At 37.8% G+C, this 21,881-nt stretch overlaps 1 protein-coding gene and 1 non-coding gene across 4 annotated transcripts; one reads left to right on the top strand and one right to left on the bottom strand.

Annotated features, from left to right (window-relative positions):
* Window positions 1-3,378: 3,378 nt before the first annotated feature.
* LOC141662506 (small nucleolar RNA R71) lies at window positions 3,379-3,485 on the bottom strand. The gene has a single exon (XR_012550619.1). It is a non-coding gene; the product is annotated as a small nucleolar RNA R71 (small nucleolar RNA).
* An 11,679-nt stretch (window positions 3,486-15,164) lies between these two features.
* LOC141723373 (pyridoxal kinase) lies at window positions 15,165-21,497 on the top strand. 3 transcript variants are annotated; one of them, XM_074525158.1, is made up of 14 exons: window positions 15,193-15,318; window positions 15,459-15,517; window positions 15,677-15,791; window positions 16,307-16,400; window positions 16,531-16,635; window positions 16,898-16,981; window positions 17,444-17,517; window positions 18,401-18,465; window positions 18,881-18,944; window positions 19,292-19,357; window positions 19,904-19,960; window positions 20,523-20,567; window positions 20,658-20,711; window positions 21,144-21,497. In XM_074525158.1, the coding sequence occupies exons 3-14, from the start codon at window positions 15,702-15,704 to the stop codon at window positions 21,282-21,284; spliced, it is 939 nt and encodes a 312-aa protein (XP_074381259.1). In that variant the 5' UTR covers window positions 15,193-15,318; window positions 15,459-15,517; window positions 15,677-15,701; the 3' UTR covers window positions 21,285-21,497. The 3 variants fall into 3 exon arrangements, with proteins under 3 accessions (XP_074381258.1, XP_074381259.1, XP_074381257.1); XM_074525156.1 differs by having other exon boundaries at window positions 15,194-15,318; window positions 15,459-15,557; XM_074525157.1 differs by lacking the exon at window positions 15,459-15,517 and having other exon boundaries at window positions 15,165-15,318.
* The last annotated feature ends 384 nt before the right edge of the window (window positions 21,498-21,881 follow it).

Raw genomic sequence — 21,881 nt, 5'->3', positions numbered from 1 at the left:
CTTGTAAAAATTGTAACTGATATATTGAAATCCCATTACCATTTTTTTTCTAAATAATTTTGAAATTAACAATATTTTTAATTTCTTTTTAATTCAATTATAAGGAATAATATCAAGTAAAGTAAGGGTGATTCAATAAAATCAACATGTACCAAAAAATAGGTATCGACGACTAAATTTTCATTCGCCCGTTTTTTTATGAAAATGCAAATTCCATTAAAACGAAGTGTCCGAAAGAACGGTAATCTAGCAATTGAGTGGGGAGAGACGTAAATACATTTTGACAATTAACTAAAAAGGATAATCTAGCAAATTCATGTGCTACCCTGTTAGCTTTATTCCTAACGAGGAATGAAAGTTGCTAAGAATTCACCTAAGAAGAGTCCTGCATTGTAAAAGAATTTCCCCCACCTCGTGTAAATTTCCTACCTCACGGTTGACACCCCGAATTAACATAAGCGAATCTAATTCCAACATGATTGTGTAATGTTGAAGTTGTTGCTACTTAATCCATGACAGAGCCTCCAAAACACTCAAGGCTTCTGCTTCAAATACTGAACGTGGAGATAACAGCGCTAAGTTTTTACCTATAAGGAAGGTCCCTAGATGATTTCTCATAACCATTCCTACCGAAAAAGATATAGATTTCTGTCGGAATGATGCATCCATGTTAATTTTAAGCACACCTTCAGGCGGGGTTTACCATATGCAGACTTGATTTTGACGTTCAACGTTATCTCCACCATTCTGTTTGAATCTCTCTTTTTTCTATTCCTCAACCGACTTCAAACAACTATCCATGGCTAATGATGCAAGTACCCCTTTCCCTTCCCAAACCCTCCTGTTTCTCCACGTCCAAATACCCCATAACACCGTACACATTACCTAGCTCCTCATCCGTCGCACCATTCAGTTTGTTCAAAAGCCATTCAAAAGCATGCTCCACTAGACTCATGTCATAAAATAACCCAACATAATTCCAACATTGCGTTGCAAATTGACAATTAAAAAATACATGCATGAGATGTTCATCACCATTCTCGCTCATATTGTGGCCAACATGTAATATGACTGAAATTGTGAATGGTGTTTATGAAATGATATTAGACCTTTTGCGTGTTAATTTAAGTGTGTCTGTTTCTTATTTAGCATAAATAAAGTGCACATAACTACATTTCAGCAAAATCAATTATTCACATCTTGAATAACATTATTCAAACATCTAGTTTTACATTTTCAACATGAGACACTGATAAGTGGCATTTTATACCACTTAGAACGTCTTAAAATGGCTTAAATTGGTGTCTTGAAATCAAGTATTTTGTGTATTTGATGCGTTTTTCTAGTGTTTATGCATTTCAGGGTATTAGTTGCATTTCGGGGGAGGAATCATCAAGAATAAGCCTTGGCATGTGTTCACCATTGCGAGAGGAAAGGAATGGGCAGATTACGGCGAAGAAACGGAGCAAACCTGGATTTTTTCCAGTAGAGGCCTGCGCGCCCGCGCAGCAATGCTGAGCGGCCGCGCAGCAACCTGCACGCCCGCGCAGCTATGCTGAGCGGCCGCGCAGGGTCGGGGAAAAAATAAATTATTTTAGACTTCTACTTCTGTTTGGCTTCCAACTTCTATGTAATCTGAGTTTTATGGGACTATTATATAGGTAGATTTGAGACGTTTTCACAGAGAGTATTAAGGTGATTATGTTTTAGATTGTGTTTTACGCAAGAAGCGAAGGAGATAAGGAAGAAGACCGATTTAGCACACCGCAACGAAGAGGAAGCATATTTTCTTGTGATTCTTGTTTCGTTGTAACGTTGGATGCTAGTTTTCTTGCTTTGACTTATTTACTCTTGTGACGTACTCTGTTTTAATATAATTAGTTTAGTTATTATTTTCTTGTGTTTGTTTATCATGATTTCATATGAACCCATGATGGCGATAAGTTCTATTATGGGCTAATCGTGATCATGGGGTTGCAACAGATTTATTATGGAATTCTTTAGTTAATTGTTTAATACTTTAGTGTGTGATGATTGCATGATATCTAGTATTGGCTGTGCGTATTCGTCTTATGTGCGTCGCGAACATATAAGATAGGGTGTTAATCTCTTGTGAAGCGACGGTGGATCTTGAGATTTAGAACTTGCCATGCTAGCATAGGTTCATGTACGTTGTGCATGATTAGTGGGTAACTCTAACAGTTTTATTTGCTCTATGTAATCAAAAGGAATAACTTGTGCTTAAATCGTTGTGTTGTTAATTTCTGTAGACATATAGGAACTCAACATAATTGATGACTATTCGACTTCTATCTTAATTGTGGATGCTTGGTAAAATGGTATTAGTACAATGAAAGTTGGCTTTTATCAGTTTTGTGTTATTCGATTAATATCATCACTGTCACATGCTAAAGGTAATAACAATGGCTATAGAAGGAAGTAATAATGAAGTTGTGATCTCATGAGTGTTTTATTATTGATAAATTGAAGTGTTAGTTAAGTGGTTAATTAAGTAGTTAATTATAGTTAATATTTAATCAACAATTTTAAGTGTTATTATCTTAACATTGAGAAGTAATCATACATTGGTGAGTGAGTTTAATTAGACAATAATTTAGTCTGAGTCTCTGAGGGAACGAACTAGAAAGTATTATGTATTACTTGCGAACGCGTATACTTGCGTGAATATTAGCGCGTGTTTTCGCCCTAACAAGTTTTTGGCGCCGCTGCCGGGGACTCGGCGTATTTGTTTAGTTTATGTACTTACCATCATTGGTCATTAGGACTCAGTGATTAGGACGTAGTAGTTACTTACTCTTTTCGGTTGTGTTTCAGGTACTTTAGCAAGCGTTTATGCAAACTCGTTCTCGTGCTCGCAAGAGGACTTTAGATACAGCTGAGGAGACAGACGAAGTTCTTGATATTCCGGAGAAGTTAGATTTTGAGGATTCAGATTCAGGAACTGAGCAGAAAGAACCAGTAAACATGGGAGATCGTATTGTTCAAGCTGATCCAGCTCTTATGGATTTTTCTCGGCCAAAAATTGATGACATTCAGTCAAGCATCCTTCATCCGGCTATTCAAGCTAACACCTTTGAAATCAAGCCGGGCACTATTCAGATGGTGCAGAATTCTGTTTCTTTTGGAGGAGCGGCAACTGAAGACCCCAACATGCACATAAGGAATTTTGTCGAGATCTGCAGCACTTTTAAGTATAATGGCGTGACTGATGAGGCTATCAAGTTGAGGCTTTTCCCATTCTCACTTAGGGACAAGGCTAAAGACTGGTTACATTCTGAACCAGCTGGGTCCATCACTATGTGGCAAGATCTTGCGCAAAAGTTTCAGGTGAAGTTTTATCCAATGGCGAAGACTGCTGCTATGAGGAGTGCTCTTACTCAGTTTGCGCAGCAACCTACAGAATCTATGTGCGAGGCTTGGGAACGCTACAAGGAAATGTTGAGAAAATGTCCACATCATGGAATGCCGGATTGGATGGTGATCACTGGTTTCTATAATGGTTTGGGGGCCCAATCTCGGCCCATGCTCGATGCAGCAGCTGGAGGAGCCTTATGGGCTAAAAGCTATACTGAGGCGTATAATCTTATCGAGACGATGGCTGCAAATGAGCATCAAAACCCAACTCAGAGGATGACGTCAGGCAAGGTAGCAGGTATTCTGGAAGTTGATGCAACCACCGCTATTGCAGCCCAGCTCCAAGCGCTATCAATGAAGGTTGATTCTCTGGCTACGTATGGAGTTAATCAAATAGCTATGGTTTGTGAGCTTTGTGCAGGTTCTCATGCTACGGATCAGTGTTCTCTTGTCAACGAATCTGTTCAGTATGTGAATAATTATCAGCGACAACAGCAGCCTGTGCCAGCGACCTATCATCCTAACAACAGAAATCATCCAAATTTCAGCTGGGGGAATAATCAGAATGCTATTCAGCCACCATATCAGCAAGGAGTGAGTAAACAGTTTAACCCACCTGGATTCCAGCAACCACAGCAGTATGCTATAAGGAAATCATATCCTCAACAGGGAAGTGCAGCTGCACCTACTAGTGCTGATTTTGAGGAACTTAAGCTGTTGTGCAAGAGTCAGGCGGTTTCTATCAAGACCTTGGAAAATCAAATCGGTCAATTAGCCAATGCAGTGCTCAATCGTCAACCTGGCACTCTTCCCAGTGACACGGAAGTACCAGGCAGGAAGGAAGCTAAAGAGCAAGTCAAGGCTATTACCTTAAGGTCTGGAAAAGTAGCTGATGCTGAAAAGATAAAAGAAGTAGAAGCTGAAATTAGAGGTGAAGAATCTAAGCAAAAAGAGAAAGCGGCGGAACCAAGGAAGACTACTGTTGAACACACCCTGCCTGAGGCTAATACAGGGGAGAAACAGCTCTATCCTCCACCACCTTTTCCTAAGAGATTGCAGCAACAAAAGCTGGATAGACAGTTCGGGAAGTTTCTGGAGGTGTTCAAGAAACTTCACATCAATATACCTTTCGCTGAGGCTCTGGAACAAATGCCTAGTTATGCGAAGTTTATGAAGACTATTCTTTCAAGAAAGGTGAAACTGGATGACCTTGAAACCGTTGCTCTCACGGAAGAATGCAGCGCTGTTCTGCAACAAAAGTTACCACCAAAACTCAAAGATCCAGGGAGCTTCACCATTCCTTGCACAATTGGCAATCTGATATTTGACAAGTGCCTTTGTGACTTGGGAGCAAGCATTAATCTGATGTCGTTGTCGATCTTTAAAAAGCTGGATCTGCCTGATCCAAAACCCACATACATGTCGCTACAATTGGCTGACCGTTCCATTACTTACCCAAGGGGCATAGTTGAGGATGTGCTCGTCAAGGTGGATAAGCTCTTCTTTCCAGCAGATTTTGTTATTCTGGATTTTGAGAAAGATAAGAAGATTCCCATAATCTTGGGAAGGCCTTTCTTGGCTACTGGCCGTACCTTGATAGATGTGCAAAAAGGTGAACTTACTATGCGGGTCCAAGATCAGGATGTGACCTTCAACGTATTCAAGGCAATGAAATTCCCTACAGAAGATGAGGAGTGTTTAAAAGTGGATGTGATTGATTCTGCGGTTACTTCGGAACTCGATCACATGCTAATGTCTGATGCATTGGAAAAGGCCTTAGTGGGGGATTTTGACAGCGATGATGAAGATAGCAACGAGCAATTACAATATCTGAACGCTTCTCCCTGGAAGCGAAAGCTGGACATACCATTTGAATCTCTTGGTACTTCTGACCTCAAGAATGCTGAAGGGAAGCTCAAACCATCAATAGAGGAAGCACCTACCTTGGAGCTCAAACCATTACCTGAACACTTGAGGTATGCTTTTTTAGGTGATTCATCTACGTTACCTGTTATTATTTCATCTGACTTTTCAGGTAGTGAGGAAGACAAACTCTTAAGGATTTTGAGAGAATTCAAATCGGCTATTGGATGGACCATAGCAGACATCATGGGGATAAGTCCTTCATATTGTATGCATAAAATTCTGCTAGAGGAAGGTAGTAAGCCAACTGTGGAACAGCAGCGAAGACTGAATCCCATCATGAAGGAGGTGGTGAAGAAAGAAATTCTGAAATGGCTAGATGCAGGCATCATTTATCCTATTTCTGACAGCTCATGGGTGAGCCCCGTACAATGTGTACCTAAGAAGGGAGGTATCACTGTGGTCGCAAATGAAAAGAATGAGCTCATCCCTACTCGAACAGTTACAGGATGGAGAGTATGCATGGATTATAGAAAATTGAACAAAGCCACAAGGATGGATCACTTCCCTCTTCCATTTATTGATCAGATGCTTGACAGATTGGCGGTATATGAGTATTTTTGTCTTCTGGATGGTTATTCCGGGTATAATCAGATTTGTATTGCACCAGAGGATCAGGAAAAGACTACCTTCACTTGTCCATTTGGCACATTTGCTTTTCGCAGAGTTTCGTTTGGGTTATGTGGCGCATCGGCCACCTTTCAGAGATGTATGATGGCTATATTCTCTGACATGATTGGAAATAACGTCGAAGTGTTCATGGATGACTTCTCCGTCTTTGGACACTCATATGATGAATGTTTGAATAATCTGCGCGCCGTACTCAAAAGATGCGTGGAAACTAATTTGGTGCTTAATTGGGAGAAATGTCATTTTATGGTGCGTGAAGGCATTATCCTTGGGCATAAGGTCTCTAGCAAGGGTCTGGAGGTGGACAAGGCCAAGGTGGGAGTCATTGAAAATCTTCCCCCACCTAATTCTGTGAAAGGAATCCATAGTTTTCTTGGTCATGCGGGTTTTTATCGGCGATTCATCAAGGACTTTTCAAAGATATCTAAGCCGTTGTGCAATTTGCTTGAGAAAGATGTGCCGTTCAAATTTGATGATGAATGTTTGGCAGCATTCGAGACTCTCAAGAAGAGTTTGATCACGGCACCAGTCATTACAGCACCAGATTGGACATAACCATTTGAGATGATGTGTGATGCGAGTGATTATGCGGTAGGTGCAGTTCTGGGACAGCGCAAGAAAAATCTCTTCCATGTGGTCTACTATGCGAGTAAGACTTTAAATGGTGCCCAATTGAACTACACCACTACTGAGAAGGAGCTTTTGGCTATAGTCTTTGGTTTTGAGAAATTTTGATCGTTATTACTTGGTACGAAAGTAACAGTATTCACTGATCATGCAGCTATTCGCTATCTGGTTTCTAAGAAGGATTCGAAGCCGAGACTCATTCGTTGGGTGCTTTTACTTCAGGAATTTGAGTTAGAGATCAAAGATAGAAAAGGTACTGAGAATCAAGTAGCTGACCATCTCTCTAGGTTGGAGAATCCCGTTTCTACTTCACAAGATAGGACGTTAATCAATGAATCTTTTCCGGATGAGCAGTTGTTTGCAATTCAGGAGGAAGAACCATGGTTTGCAGATATTGTAAACTATCTCGTCAGCAATATAATGCCTCCTAATTTAACATCCGCCCAAAAGAAGAAGTTTCTGCATGAGGTGAAGTGGTATATGTGGGATGAACCATATTTGTTTAGACAGGGAGCTGACCAGATCATCAGGAGATGTATCCCGTTCTGTGAGACAGAGGGGATATTACGAGACTGCCATTCCATGGTTTATGGTGGACACTATGGAGGTGAGAAGACGGCAGCTCATATTCTGCAAGCAGGTTTTTTCTGGCCTACTTTGTTCAAGGATGCTCATCAGTTTGTTTTAAGGTGTGATCGTTGCCAAAGAGTGGGAAATTTGTCAAGGAAGGATGAGATGCCATTAAATGTGATGCTTGAAGTCGAGGTCTTTGATGTGTGGGGAATCGATTTCATGGGGCCTTTTATCGCGTCTTGCAATAATCAGTACATCTTGCTGGCAGTCGATTATGTCTCAAAATGGGTCGAAGTTAAAGCTTTACCGACAAATGATGCAAAAGCAGTGCTAAATTTTCTTCATAAGCAAATTTTCACAAGGTTTGGAACACCTCGGGTAATCATAAGTGATGAAGGATCGCATTTTTGCAACCGTAAGTTCACTTCTATGATGCAGCGTTATAATGTGAATCATCGAGTAGCTACTGCCTATCATCCGCAAACAAATGGTCAAGTGGAAGTGTCTAACAGAGAGATAAAGCGTATTCTAGAGAAGGTTGTTTGTCCGTCAAGGAATGATTGGTCTTTAAAGCTCGATGAAGCTGTTTGGGCTTACAGAACAGCATATAAAACTCCACTTGGGATGTCACCGTTTCAGTTGGTGTAAGGTAAGAGATGTCATCTACCGGCGGAGCTTGAGCATAAGGCCTACTGAGCATTGAAGAAATTGAACCTGGATTTAGATGCAGCTGGTAAGAAAAGAATGCTTCAGCTTAATGAACTTGATGAATTTCGACTTCAAGCGTACGAGAATAACAAAATGTATAAGGAAAAGGTGAAGAGGTGGCACGATAGGAAGCTACATCCTAAGTTATTTGTGCCAGGGCAACAAGTTCTTTTATTCAACTCTCGGCTCCGACTTTTTCCTGGGAAGTTGAAATCAAGGTGGTCTGGACCTTTTATTGTCAAAACTGTGTTTCCACATGGAGCGGTGGAAATTTTTGAGAATGATTCGGACCAAGCATTCAAGGATAACGGTCAGCGGTTGAAGCACTACTATGGGGACATGGCAAACCGAGAGGTGGTTAGTGCCATTTTGTTGACTACTTGAGAAAGGTACAGAACGTCAAGCTAATGACGAAAAAGAAGCGCTGCGTGGGAGGCAACCCATGAATTGTTATTACAGGAACCCTTAGAAGTTAATAACCTATCCAAAAACACAAAAAAATCAGAAAACAGGGGCTGAAATTTTTTTTTTCCAGAGACCCTCTGAGCGGCCGCGCAGGGGTCGAGTTCCAGAAAATTTTTTACAGTTCAGAAAAAAAAAACAAACAAAAACACAAAAACAGTTTTAGCCCATAAACCCACGAATTGTTCCCACTACCCCATCATTTTATCCCTTAATTCCCAAACCCTAATCTAATCCACACCCTATATATACATACACCTATCCTACATATCTCCCACAAAACTTCCTACACTTAAACCCTCTCACAAACATCACAAATTAGTTTTTACACACTTTTATTCACGAATCAATGGCATCCAAGAGAGCACGCACTATTGACAGCAGCAGCACAGTTCCTACTGCTGATTCATCGAGGGGTACTGGTGCAAGGCCTCGGTTAACTGACAGAGCTGCGGAGGAAGAGTACACTAGGCTGTTGGGGAAGCCGATTCTGAAGGAGAGGGGGTTTTTACCATCAGGGAGGGATGGTGAGTTGTTGCCCATGATTGCAGAGAAGGGGTGGATAGCTTTTTGTGAGTCACCTGAAGCAGTACCGATGAGCGTTGTTCGCGAGTTCTACGCGAACGCGAAGGTTGAAAAGAATGGGTTTTCTGTAGTCCGTGGGCTGACGGTTGATTATCATCCTGCGGCGATTCCCCGTGTGATTGGACAGCGAGAGAGGAAGCCCGAGAAGGAGAACTGGAATGAAAAGACTGCTGAGGATTTTGACTTGGATTTGATTTGTGCGACTCTCTGTCGACCGGGCACAGTTTGGACCCGCAGTACAGGCAATAATGAGTATCGTCACTTTCCGGCGATCGCCATGAACAGGTATGCCCGTGCATGGAATGCATTTATTTGTGCTAATATTTTGCCTTCTTCGCATGCACACGAGGTCACAGTTGAGAGAGCACAGCTGTTGTGGGGAATTCTGGATGAGGAGTACTATGTGGACCTTGGTGAGTTTATCTACCAAGGAATTCTGAAGTTTTTGAGGGGAGCAAAGCATATGAACATCCCTTATACATCTACGGTTACGAAGCTATGTCGAGCAGTGGGAGTGAACTGGCCGGCTCATGAGCAGTTGCAGTTGCCAGCCGCTCCGATTGATTCTGGCACTCTGAATGGGATGCAGGAGTGGACCGGTGGTGAGCCTGAGGAGCATGGGCTGGGTTATCGTCTTCCAGGAGGGCGTCCAGCACGAGGTGCTACTATGGCTAGGCCAGGGCGTGGCGAGGCTGGTTCTTCGAGAGCTCAGGAGGGTGCTGGGATGGGTGATGCCCAGTATAGGAGGCTTTCACGGCGGATGGATGCCATGTATGAGACGCAGAGCAGGTTTGCTCAGGAGCTCACCCTTACGTTAGGGACTGCTTTTCGAGGCCTTGGAGCTGATATCCAGTGGCCAGTTTTTGGTGAGGACTCTGCATACCCACCGCCTGATACTCCACCCACTGAGGGTGGTGATGATGATGACTCCGAGTAGGTATACCCTGTGTTCCTTTCTACTACTTTCACTGAGGACAGTGAAGATTTTTAGTTTGGGGGTGGTAGTTAAGGAATATTGTGTGTGTGTCATTTAGTTGCATATTCATGATAGTTTAGTTCATATAGTTGCATAATTTATGCCATATAGTTTCTTTTATGAATGTCATGTAGCTCATGCATTTACCATGATCCCTTTTGCAATGATTTGTCGACTGAATTATGATATTGATGCGAGTGTAGTGATAACATTAAAGTGATATTAAGTTGTGTAGGTTGATATGCATGCTAGAAACAATTGTAAGTCCACTAAGTCTTAAAGAATGCGTAAGGGCTAGATTGTTGTTATGATTTGGTTGTTTTCAAGGTCAATCTACTTATTATGCTTAGAATTCGATTATAGGTTCTTAGTGATAAAGACATGAAAAAAGAAAAAATTTTGGAGAAAAAAAATATGGAAGTTGTTGCTAGTTGTGGCTAGGCGTCAAATGGCTAGTAGCCGGCTCGCATATGTTGCGAGTAGTCTAGGGTTGAGCAAGATGGAGCGAAACGCACTTGCTCAGAAGTTATTAAAAAAAAAAAGAAATTTTTTTTTTTTTGCATAATTGATCAAGAGTGGGCTCTTTGGTATTCGAGTTATTAAGTTCTTAGGGGACTTTGTGCCTAGTGACCTAAGGCTTTTAGAGTCTGGGATCCGCTAACCTAACGCTCGTTACATGGATACCATTGTATAAGTCTTTTGTGGACCTCACTCATGGCACGGTCAAATAAGCATTTGAGTTGTAAATAAAAAGCACGATTCCGTAGTAAGCTCCAGAGTTCTTGTAGTGTTGTATATCACTTTGTGCCTCAAATTTTTATTCTTTGTATAATCGTAGGATTGCCTTGAGGATAGTCTAGTCATAGTAATTGGTCTAGTTCCGAAGCATATCTGTTAAGCATTTGCACACACCACGTTTCTGGCTGTATGTCCGTTTGCATGAGTTTATTGATCTTTAGTTGTCTAACTGCATTCGTTGAGATGTGACAATTTGGTTGGTTAATTGTAGTAAGGGGGATCGTTGCATTTTCATATAGATTGCATTCATGCATTTTTTTTATTTGTTTTTGAGTCTGTGACGCTTGAGGACAAGCATCGATTTAAGTTTGGGGGTGTGATAAGTGGCATTTTATACCACTTAGAACGTCTTAAAATGGCTTAAATTGGTATCTTGAAATCAAGTATTTTGTGTATTTGATGCGTTTTTCTAGTATTTATGCATTTCAGGGTATTAGTTGCATTTCGGGGGAGGAATCATCAAGAATAAGCCTTGGCATGTGTTCACCATTGCGAGAGGAAAGGAATGGGCAGATTACGGCGAAGAAACGGAGCAAACCTGGATTTTTTCCAGTAGAGGCCTGCGCGCCCGCGCAGCAATGCTGAGCGGCCGCGCAGCAACCTGCGTGCCCGCGCAGCTATGCTGAGCGGCCGCGCAGGGTCGGGGAAAAAGATAAATTATTTTAGACTTCTACTTCTGTTTGGCTTCCAACTTCTATGTAATCTGAGTTTTATGAGACTATTATATAGGTAGATTTGAGACGTTTTCACAGAGAGTATTAAGGTGATTATGTTTTAGATTGTGTTTTACGCAAGAAGCGAAGGAGATAAGGAAGAAGACCGATTTAGCACACCGCAACGAAGAGGAAGCATATTTTCTTGTGATTCTTGTTTCGTTGTAACGTTGGATGCTAGTTTTCTTGCTTTGACTTATTTACTCTTGTGACGTACTCTGTTTTAATGTAATTAGTTTAGTTATTATTTTCTTGTGTTTGTTTATCATGATTTCATATGAACCCATGATGGCGATAAGTTCTATTATGGGCTAATCGTGATCATGGGGTTGCAACAGATTTATTATGGAATTCTTTAGTTAATTGTTTAATACTTTAGTGTGTGATGATTGCATGATATCTAGTATTGGTTGTGCGTATTCGTCTTATGTGCGTCGCGAACATATAAGATAGGGTGTTAATCTCTTGTGAAGCGACGGTGGATCTTGAGATTTAGAACTTGCCATGCTAGCATAGGTTCATGTACGTTGTGCATGATTAGTGGGTAACTCTAACAGTTTTATTTGCCCTATGTAATCAAAAGGAATAACTTGTGCTTAAATCGTTGTGTTGTTAATTTCTGTAGACATATAGGAACTCAACATAATTGATGACTATTCGACTTCTATCTTAATTGTGGATGCTTGGTAGAATGGTATTAGTACAATGAAAGTTGGCTTTTATCAGTTTTGTGTTATTCGATTAATATCATCACTGTCACATGCTAAAGGTAATAACAATGGCTATAGAAGGAAGTAATAATGAAGTTGTGATCTCATGAGTGTTTTATTATTGATAAATTGAAGTGTTAGTTAAGTGGTTAATTAAGTAGTTAATTATAGTTAATATTTAATCAACAATTTTAAGTGTTATTATCTTAACATTGAGAAGTAATCATACATTGGTGAGTGAGTTTAATTAGACAATAATTTAGTCTGAGTCTCTGAGGGAACGAACTAGAAAGTATTCTGTATTACTTGCGAACGCGTATACTTGCGTGAATATTAGCGCGTGTTTTCGCCCTAACAGACACATTACGAACTAACACAAAGTATAATAACAAGAATAAAAACAGGCAGCCAATCTTCCATCTTCTAGCCTTTATTTACCATCTTCACTTTCATAAGCAGATTCCTACACCTTATGCACTCATCCATCCATATGAAAAAATCACAGCCACGAATGCCCGTACCACATCCAACAAACTTTCGACCAACATCTACATCCGTGCGCACAATCCTTCCCACGGTCCAATTTCCACCATAACACTTATATGCCATGAATTTCTGCTGAAAGCAAGTAGTTTATAATGATTTGAATGTTTATTCTCTTCTTGAGACTTATGAATCCACTATCTGGGATACAATATATGGATACATTTCATAGCGGAGGAAATAGCCGTTATAATGTTTTAACCCGACTATACCCCGACTAGTTAAAGTTTATCGCTGAGAATTTTACAAAATGTAATTGATTGTTAAAAATATTTAATTTGGATCATGCAGACGCTTAATTTTATAGATCAGTCATTTTTGTGCTAAAAAGTTATAGTTCAAATTTACGTCTAAAAAAAGTATATCAAATCTAGGGGTATGCACGGTTCGGTTCAATTTTTCACTAAAACCGTTACCAAACTGTAGGTGTCGGTTCAGTTAGGTTTTTACATATTAACCGTAACCGAACCGTTGAACACGGTTATTTTCGGTTCGGTTAACCGTTGTCGGTTTCAGATTTTTCGGTTTCTAATTATATATAAATTTATATACCTCAATTTCATTATGCTAATAAATTTATATATGTCAATAGTCAAGACAAAAAAAATGTGTAGTTTTAGTTATGCATAATGCATTTAGTTTCGATTAATTGCAAATCCTGTCAATCTTTCAATTTAAATCCTGACAGGCTCACCTCATTAACAAAGAGCAGGTGGGATTGCTTGACTAAAATCAAAATATAACAAAACAAATCATCAGCTAAGAGCACCAGACAACTAAATTTGCATAAAAATTGAAAAAACACACAGCTAAACAAGTCCAAAACTGGACATATAAATTCATAAAGATGAAACAGGGTCTGCCCTATAACTTCAGTACATTAGATAACAACTTAGAATTATAAAATGGTCTTCGAACTCTCCGATCTTGTACAGCAAAACTTAGAATCAGAATGTATCTCAATCTTCAATAATAACTTGGAGTAGGTATTTTGGGCCTTTTGAGAACTCATATGTGCAAAAAGAAGAAGAAAAAAATTCAATTAGATATATTACATCTAGTTACAAATCTCATATACATTTAGGAAATGAAGCACATAAAACTAAAATGAAGCACATGAAAGTAGTAATTTATGGAAAATATTTAGAATCTTATAATCGCAGAGAATTTAAGGTCAAAATATTACATACGCTATTCTTCCAATCTGGTTCTAAGAGAACAAAAGAAGCAAAATGTGAAAACAGGAGTGAGACATCATATTCATAATACATTGTTTGCAAGTGAACTATGAAAGTTACGGTCTAAATGTTTATAACCAGTTCATTGGCTTTAGGTATCTCATTTACGCTATGTTTAATTGAATAAAGTTATAGAAAAAGAAGATACCAAAGCTTGTGAATGATAATGGAAGACTCTATGGGAAATTTTAAAATAAACAATTATTTAAATTTACAGAATAAAACAATAAGGGAATGAAATTCTCTGTTCAAAGATACATGTGCTCCGGTCCAAAATTTGACATTTAGATATCTAATTCAGTAATTGAGCAACTTGACAAAATAAAATGGTCAAGACAAAAGCTACTGCATTTTTAAAATCATTGTGAAGTAATTAAATAAATACAAGGATAACACAACTGATAAGTCTTAAAAAACATGAAGTTCAAGGTGTAGCTACTAAGAGTTGCAAAATGATAATGCCTGACAAAATCTGTTACAGTTTTAACATTGGTACAAAACCATATCACATGATGATAGTTTTTTCATACGGCATTACGACAACCTGTCATAGTTCACTTGCAAACAATCAATCGCCACTAAATGCATCTATACCTAACAGCTTAAAAGCACCTGAACATATTACTTTGATTTTAATTTTTAAGACCAGGGTAATATCTGTGTGATTATGGGACATTAATCTCCTTATCAACTCAGAGATTCAGAAACCAGCTTTCTGTGCCCAAAAATAAATTTGAACCAATATGACTTAAAAATGAGATCGGAACCTATATCTGTGAGTTACCAGTTATATGGAGTAACAAACATAATTGGAAATCCAATTCTAAATTCTATTAATCTGTCTTTTTTTGCTATTATTCATATTGCAAATTCGAACAGTTAGTAGAATCACACAAAACCATATATTATCAGAAAAAGAATATCAGTGCATAATCTGATCGACGCAAACGCACTTTGGAGACTGGAGAGTAAATTTAGAACAGATTTAGGGTTTTGCTGAGTTGGGCTTGGGTAACTAGTAGTCTAGTACTTAATATTTGGGCTTGGAATATGGAGACAAACGTAAAGGTTATTATGTATAATATGTTATATATATAATTAAAAAAAATATTAAAATAATATATTATCAGTTCGGTTTGTCGGTGCAGTTAGGAAGCTAATATCGAAGCCAAAACCGAACCGATATTTCGGTTCGGTTCGGGTACGGTTTTTTTTCGATATTTTCAGTTTTTTCAGTTTTGGCTATTTTCGATACGATTTTTCGATTTTTCGGCTCGATTTCGGTTTTTCAGTTTTACTTTGCTCACCCCTAATTAAATCAATATATTTGTGACTTGGTTCGCAAAAAATCAACATATATTATCGTTAAATAAATAGCGGCTGACTAGCTGAGGAAGTGGGGTCCTAGAGCTTAACCTGGCTGGCGGTATTGCCCCTGCAATCGATACAAGCCGCCGGTAAGTCCTTCACGCCAATCCACCGCACCCAGTATTTTTCATTTTTATTTAATATAATAATAACATTAATAATAATTTATAAAGATTCGACGATGAAAAATCCTTGAAATTTCTCCAACTACTCTATTTTTGAATTCTAGGTGTAGTAGTTTTCACTCAATTGCTTCGCTGCTCGCCCCCTCAAATCTCACACCCTATTGTATGCTCGCTTTCTTTAACAATCTCTCGTATTTGACAAGGTTCGAACTATCGATACATTGTTATACACTGAGATATAATTAAAAAACAGATTTTTGATCCCCATTTCATTGACTTGGACCAAAATACTTGGTACAAAATCAAAACTTTTTAATTGCAGGCCAAGAATCTCGAGGAATCTGGTTATGGCAGCTCAACCTCCACCACCAATTCTATCATTAGAGCTTCCATCAGATACTGGCCGAGTTCTCAGCCTTCAGTCTCACACTGTTCAGGTTGTATGTCTGTATGTTTTTATGACATTGTTATCGAAAATAGGTTAATCGTAGAATTAGTATTTGCATATCTGTTTTCGAGAATTTGTCCATGTTTTCGTGCCTTTGATGACTCGAAATAATTGGTATTATTACAATCTAGCGGTGTGTGATTAGTAGCGAATGAGAGAATACAATTACCTTGAACTAATTCTAGATGATTGATGATTGTAGTCGTCGGTACAATCAAGCTATGATTTTTTGTTCGTATAGATAAATGCTATAATAGCTTTCGTCTTGTTGATGTTAAAGATAAGTTAGTACATAATATTTTACTCAATTTTGATTATGAACTTTGAATTAGATATAATAGGTCATGTGCATGGTACAAAATTAGTTGGTTAAGTTTATTCGTTAAGCTTTGTTATGTTTTTGTGGTCTATCGTGTATGCGTATCATGGAATACGTCATCTTGCTAAAAGTGACTTTACTTGTATGCATTTTCTGTAATAGGCTGTTTGTTTATTTCTTCTTAGGGTTATGTCGGAAATAAGTCAGCTGTATTTCCTCTTCAATTGCTTGGGTTTGATGTGGATCCAATAAATTCAGTCCAATTCTCAAACCACACAGGCAAGCAGCACATGTCACTTCATATTAGTAATCTGAGGAAATATATGGTGCAAGATCATATATGAATATGTGTGGGTTCTGCCATGATAAGGTCAGTTGGTTTAATCGAATGGGAATACCAAATTTGCAGGATATCCAACTTTTAAGGGACAGGTCTTGAATGGAAAACAATTATGGGAGTTGATAGAAGGCCTTGAAGCAAACAACCTATTATTCTACACTCATTTATTGACTGGTAAGTGCAATTAAACATGCCTCCATCTCTTATTCCATAGCACACTAATAGGAATTTAAGGATGAAAAAAGGGGTGTCACCACACAAAGCGGAGGTATGTGGACATCTTCCTTCGTAGTTTGAGCATAAAAAAAGTTGAAGGAAGGGTAAAAGGGATGTTTTCTAAGTGTCGGATTAATTATTAAAAGCACAATTATTTGTTTTACCTGTTCGGACTTGGTCTAGTCTTATAAGACATTATTTTCCTTTGGTTTGTATGCAGGTTATATCGGTTCTGTATCCTTCTTGACTGCTGTATTAGAAGTCGTTGATAAACTTCGTTCTATAAATCCAGACCTTAAATATGGTTAGTTGATCTGTGGATGCTTAAATCTGGAAGATGTAGATTGCCTTATTTTTGTTCTATTTTAGCTCATTGTAGAAGGGTTCCTTTTACTAAAAATAGTTAATCTCAAAATTCGATCCTTCCTTTCTCGAGCTAGCTCCTCTGGATTTATCATGATAACAGAGTTTGTTCGCTGTTTCTACGTATTATGTTTCTTTCATGTACTGATAACTTTACTTATGATTTAAAGAAATCTTGTCTAGCAAAAAGTATCAGAATTGCGTAGCCATTCAGTTAGCCCATAAAACTGTATCAAGTTTCGGGAAGTGTTTGGCTCTATAGATGAGACATAAAACTGTATTTGTTTAGACATGAACAAGAACTTTGATTGCATAGCTCTGACCTCTGCGAGGGCTTGTGTATCAGTTTGTTATTTTAGTATGCCTGTGTTCATTTGCTCACTAAGTGGGCCTTTAATTTCAGTTTGTGATCCAGTAATGGGCGATGAAGGAAAGCTTTATGTTCCACCAGAATTGGTGTCTGTATACCGTGATAAGGTATCTTTCAATATTTTCACTTACAGCTTACATTGGTTGTGCATATTGCTAATAGAACCTGGAAAAAAATCAAGTGACAGTGATGCATACTTCTATATATTCTATGCTTGTGCTAGGAGCACAAGCTTGGAGAGGTCAAATATATGAGGCTTCCAAAAGAAGTAGAAAATTTTCCACATTTTCTTTGAGAATTTATGAAGCGCTCCTTTATATCAAATCATTCCTTCCAATTAAGATAACACCCAAATTAATAATAAATGCATTATTGCGCTGCAAATTTTTTGCTATATATTCTTTTTCATGATCCTCGCTTAGGATTAATTTTCAACCACTTCACTGGAAATAAAGTCACATGGTTGATTTCAGATCTACATTAGGTTGCAAAAAGTTCTTTACTATATTCAGAATTGACGCAGCCGTCTCTAATTTTTTTTAAAGCCAACAGTACCCTGTTTAGAGTCTAGCCTTGTTTTATGACAAGTTATCATGTTGCATTTGCACCAGAGAGTGGCTTCCGGTACAACATGTGTTTAACCCTTTTAGTTGGATGTTATATATGGTCCTAGATATAACAAAGTATATTTTTTTTTTCGTAAAATTATATAAGCTTCTAAATTTAGGTTATCATTGCTCACATCTATGCAAATATTTAACTACCACTAGCAATGTGTTTGTGACGTGGGTTGCAAATGATACCATTAATAACAAATAGGGAAAGTAAGAGTGTTTACTCTAAAGAGGCATTCCCTTTGAACTTGCCTTGCCTTTGATCTTGTGGTTCTGTATGGTAAATAACATCGGTTTTATCAAGTTAGTCCACTATGATAGTTACCAAGTTATCTGTTATTTATTGACTTTCTCTATAATGAATCACCCTGTCAAGGTTGTTCCTGTTGCTTCAATGTTGACCCCTAATCATTTTGAAGCAGAGCAGTTGACTAATTCCAGGTACTTGCTCATACTAAAGGATAGGCTCAATTATGATCAGTATTATGTTAGTGAATTCTGCAATTATCTTCTTTGGAGCAATATGATATTTGCATGGTATCTTTGAATGAATAGATAGTATCATGTTAATTCTACAAGAGTGTTTTCTCACTGAGACCTCAAAAATGGTTCCACTCTGGGGATGAAGCTTTACTTGTTTTCTAAGCTCTTGCATACAAATTTTGCAATTTCTCAGTATAGCCGCAGTTGTCATGTTCTGAAGATAAATATGCACCTAAGTTATTGCTATATGCTCTAGTTTAGAGGTATAACGTTGTATTGGATAAGATGAAGCAAGTTTTTTTTTTCAAAACTTTTCTACTCTTACCAGAAAAATGTATAAATCTTTGTTCTAAGCAATTTATATCTGTCACAGGATCTTGTCTGAAAAAGATGGCCGAGAAGCTTGCAACATTCTTCATGCTGCTGGACCATCAAAGGTATTATGTCCAGCTTATCTTATATTTTCTCAGTGTGAATTTCCTCTGCGAGTGTATTGCACTTCTACAGGAATTTGAGTATTCACCGGTCAAAAGATAAATTATTGAAATTAAGCTACAGTCTATGCAGCGACCAGTTCTAGAATTTTAATATTCCTTCCATAATGTCAGAATCTAAACCTAGTATGTTGTTGATTTTTTGTGTGAAGAGAGTGTAGAAGTCTTGTGGAGTAAAATCTGACATGCTAGTTTTGTTTCAAATACATGATGCAAAACTAAATATAAATAATTGCTATTTGGTAAAAAGTTTTATGGACGCATAATGTCTAAACCTTTCTCATAAATAGGTTGTGATAACAAGCATGAATGTTGATGGAAACCTCATCCTCATTGGCAGTCATCAAAAGGAAAAGGTGATCATCTCGAGGTTTAGGCATTATCTATATATTTTTTGCTTGCTAAGTATATGCTTAAGCTTTTTACTTGAGTATTTCTGCTCAATTAGAATTTTTGTTCACTTGGCTCTAGTATTGGTCCTTTTTTGTGTTGTGGGGCATAATCACTTTGTTTTTTTTGTTTTTGCTAAATGGTACAATTACTTTGTTATATCTGTAAGATCAATTGTTTTTGTTTCCAATTGGATTGCATTATCTTTTTTCCTGGAAGTCCTGTTCATTGTACTCCCTTTGTCCCAAAAAGGCAATTTCTGGTCAACTTACCAAATTTTGACTTGTAATTTACAAGGGCCCTTTTTAATTTTACGATCCCGAATATGCAGTCTTGTAGTAGATTAAATGTGAATGTCTTATAATGTCCATTCTTGGTTTGGATGTCCATTCTTTGTTTGGACGGATTCCTTGTTTTTGATTCATCTGTATGTGATAAATTTTAACCAGTATTATGATCTAATATGTTTTTGTTATTGTAAATATTCTTACTTATCAACTTTAATGTTCTAGGGACAAACTGCCGAGCAATTCAAAATTCAAATACCCAAAATTCCTGCATATTTCACGGTATGTTTACTTTGTTAGTATTTGGTTTCTCTAATTTAAATTATTTTTCATGGTCTCAAGAATATAGAAATGTAGAAGGCTTTCTTGACTTATGTTAGTAGTGGAGTTCTAATCTGTGCATTTTGAATTGTTATTTTTACACCTTATTGTTTTCGATTTCCCATTAACAAGTGATTTAAATCTGGCCTGTTTTATGATGACAGCAGTAGACAGGCATATATTTAACAGAATGACATTTATAGGAAGGACCTTAAAAATTCTTTGAGGGCCCTGGGGCCCATCAATTTGTAATGTGCTGGTCAAAACAGGAATTCCACTTTCGAAAGTTTTAGAAAATATTTAAATATGTGTACTGGAGATGCCTGTTGCTCTTGCTTCCCCAGTTTCCCTATGTTCTTACCAACTGAAAATAGATTATTTAAATACTTGTGTTTTTACTGGGCATTTTGTAATAGGATATTATGAATGTATAATGTATATAAGCATCTTGCTTGAGCATGAATATGTTGGCTTTACGTTCTTCAAAATAAGCTTCACCTGATAAAGGTATACATTCTTGCAGGGAACAGGAGATCTAACATCTGCATTATTACTTGGTTGGAGCAATGTAATGAAATTAATATATAAATTGGTCTTGAGATAATTTTCAAGTTATCATCCCAAGATCCTTGACCAACCACATCTTTCTTTTGTACAGAAATATCCTGATAATCTTGACAAAGCGGCAGAGCTTGCTGTATCAAGTGTGCAGGTAATTTTTTGTTTGAGTTACATTATACTGTATGGAGGATTTAAACTTCAGCAATAGTTTGGTTCCTAAAATGACTGAGTTTTGACGGTAAAGTCGCATCAAATCCAATTCCAAACGGTCAGATTGTATACCTGCACATTCACACACACACACACACGCACACAGATTCAGATTAAATGATTGTAGGCTGTAACCTGTTCCATTTCTGTAAAATTTGGATGAGTGGCTTGGTGGGAAGTTGAGACTAGAGTATTCTACTATTTGTTATCCTTTACCTGTTAGGCAGGAATCAAATGTTATCTTTTATGGTTTCTCTTTAATAGGGCTCCTCTCTTGATCAAATGTCAACAACTGACATTGTTCTGTAGTCCATCTGTTATGATTTCTCTTTAATTGGCGCTCCTCTCTGTATCAAATGTCAACAATTTTCAGGCACTCCTGACGAGGACTTTAAATGATTACAAAAGAGTTGGATATGATCCGCAATCAAGCAGTTTGGAGATTCGACTAATACAGAGCCAGGACGAAATTCGCAACCCAGAAGTTATATACAAAGCTGAGAGATACAGCTGAACAGTTTTAGCATAAGCTAGAACTAAAGCAATACGGAATTTTTTTCTTTCTGGGTGGGACAATACCTATTCATTTTTGTAAAAACCAAAAAATAATGATGCTTATCCCTTATTATATAGTAGTCTTATTTGTAACTTGTAAAATTTAATACCAATACCAACATAATTAAGGTACTCCAATTTATAACAGAAAGATTGCTAAATTCTTCCTCCATGGGTTTCTTTATAAGATGACTACCTTCTTTTCTCACGGGGCTCTCAAGTGTTTGACATCGAATCATGCGTGATTTCTGTGCAAATATATGGGCGTGTCTTGAATTGATCGTAAATGAAGTGTTTCCATTGATTTCATTAGTAATATGCAGGGGTTCAAAAAATCCGTCAAACCGTGAGTCCGGACCAGACCACGACAATCCAAATCAAGAAAAACCGAACCCGTTAAAACCGTGGTTGATTGTTCGGTTAACCGGATCATTTACACAAATGGTTTGGTTGTTATTTTCAATATTTTAAAACTGTTTAAACCAAACCGGAATGTTATATAATAATATATACTATGTTCTAGTATAGATTTATAAATTAAGATTATAAATATTTT

The sequence above is a fragment of the Apium graveolens genome, chromosome 5 (genome assembly GCF_009905375.1).
Source record: "Apium graveolens cultivar Ventura chromosome 5, ASM990537v1, whole genome shotgun sequence".
NCBI classification, from domain to species: Eukaryota; Viridiplantae; Streptophyta; class Magnoliopsida; order Apiales; family Apiaceae; genus Apium; species Apium graveolens.
The sequence above is the reverse complement of the archived record's forward strand: the minus strand, read 5'-3'. Positions and strand labels throughout refer to the sequence as shown.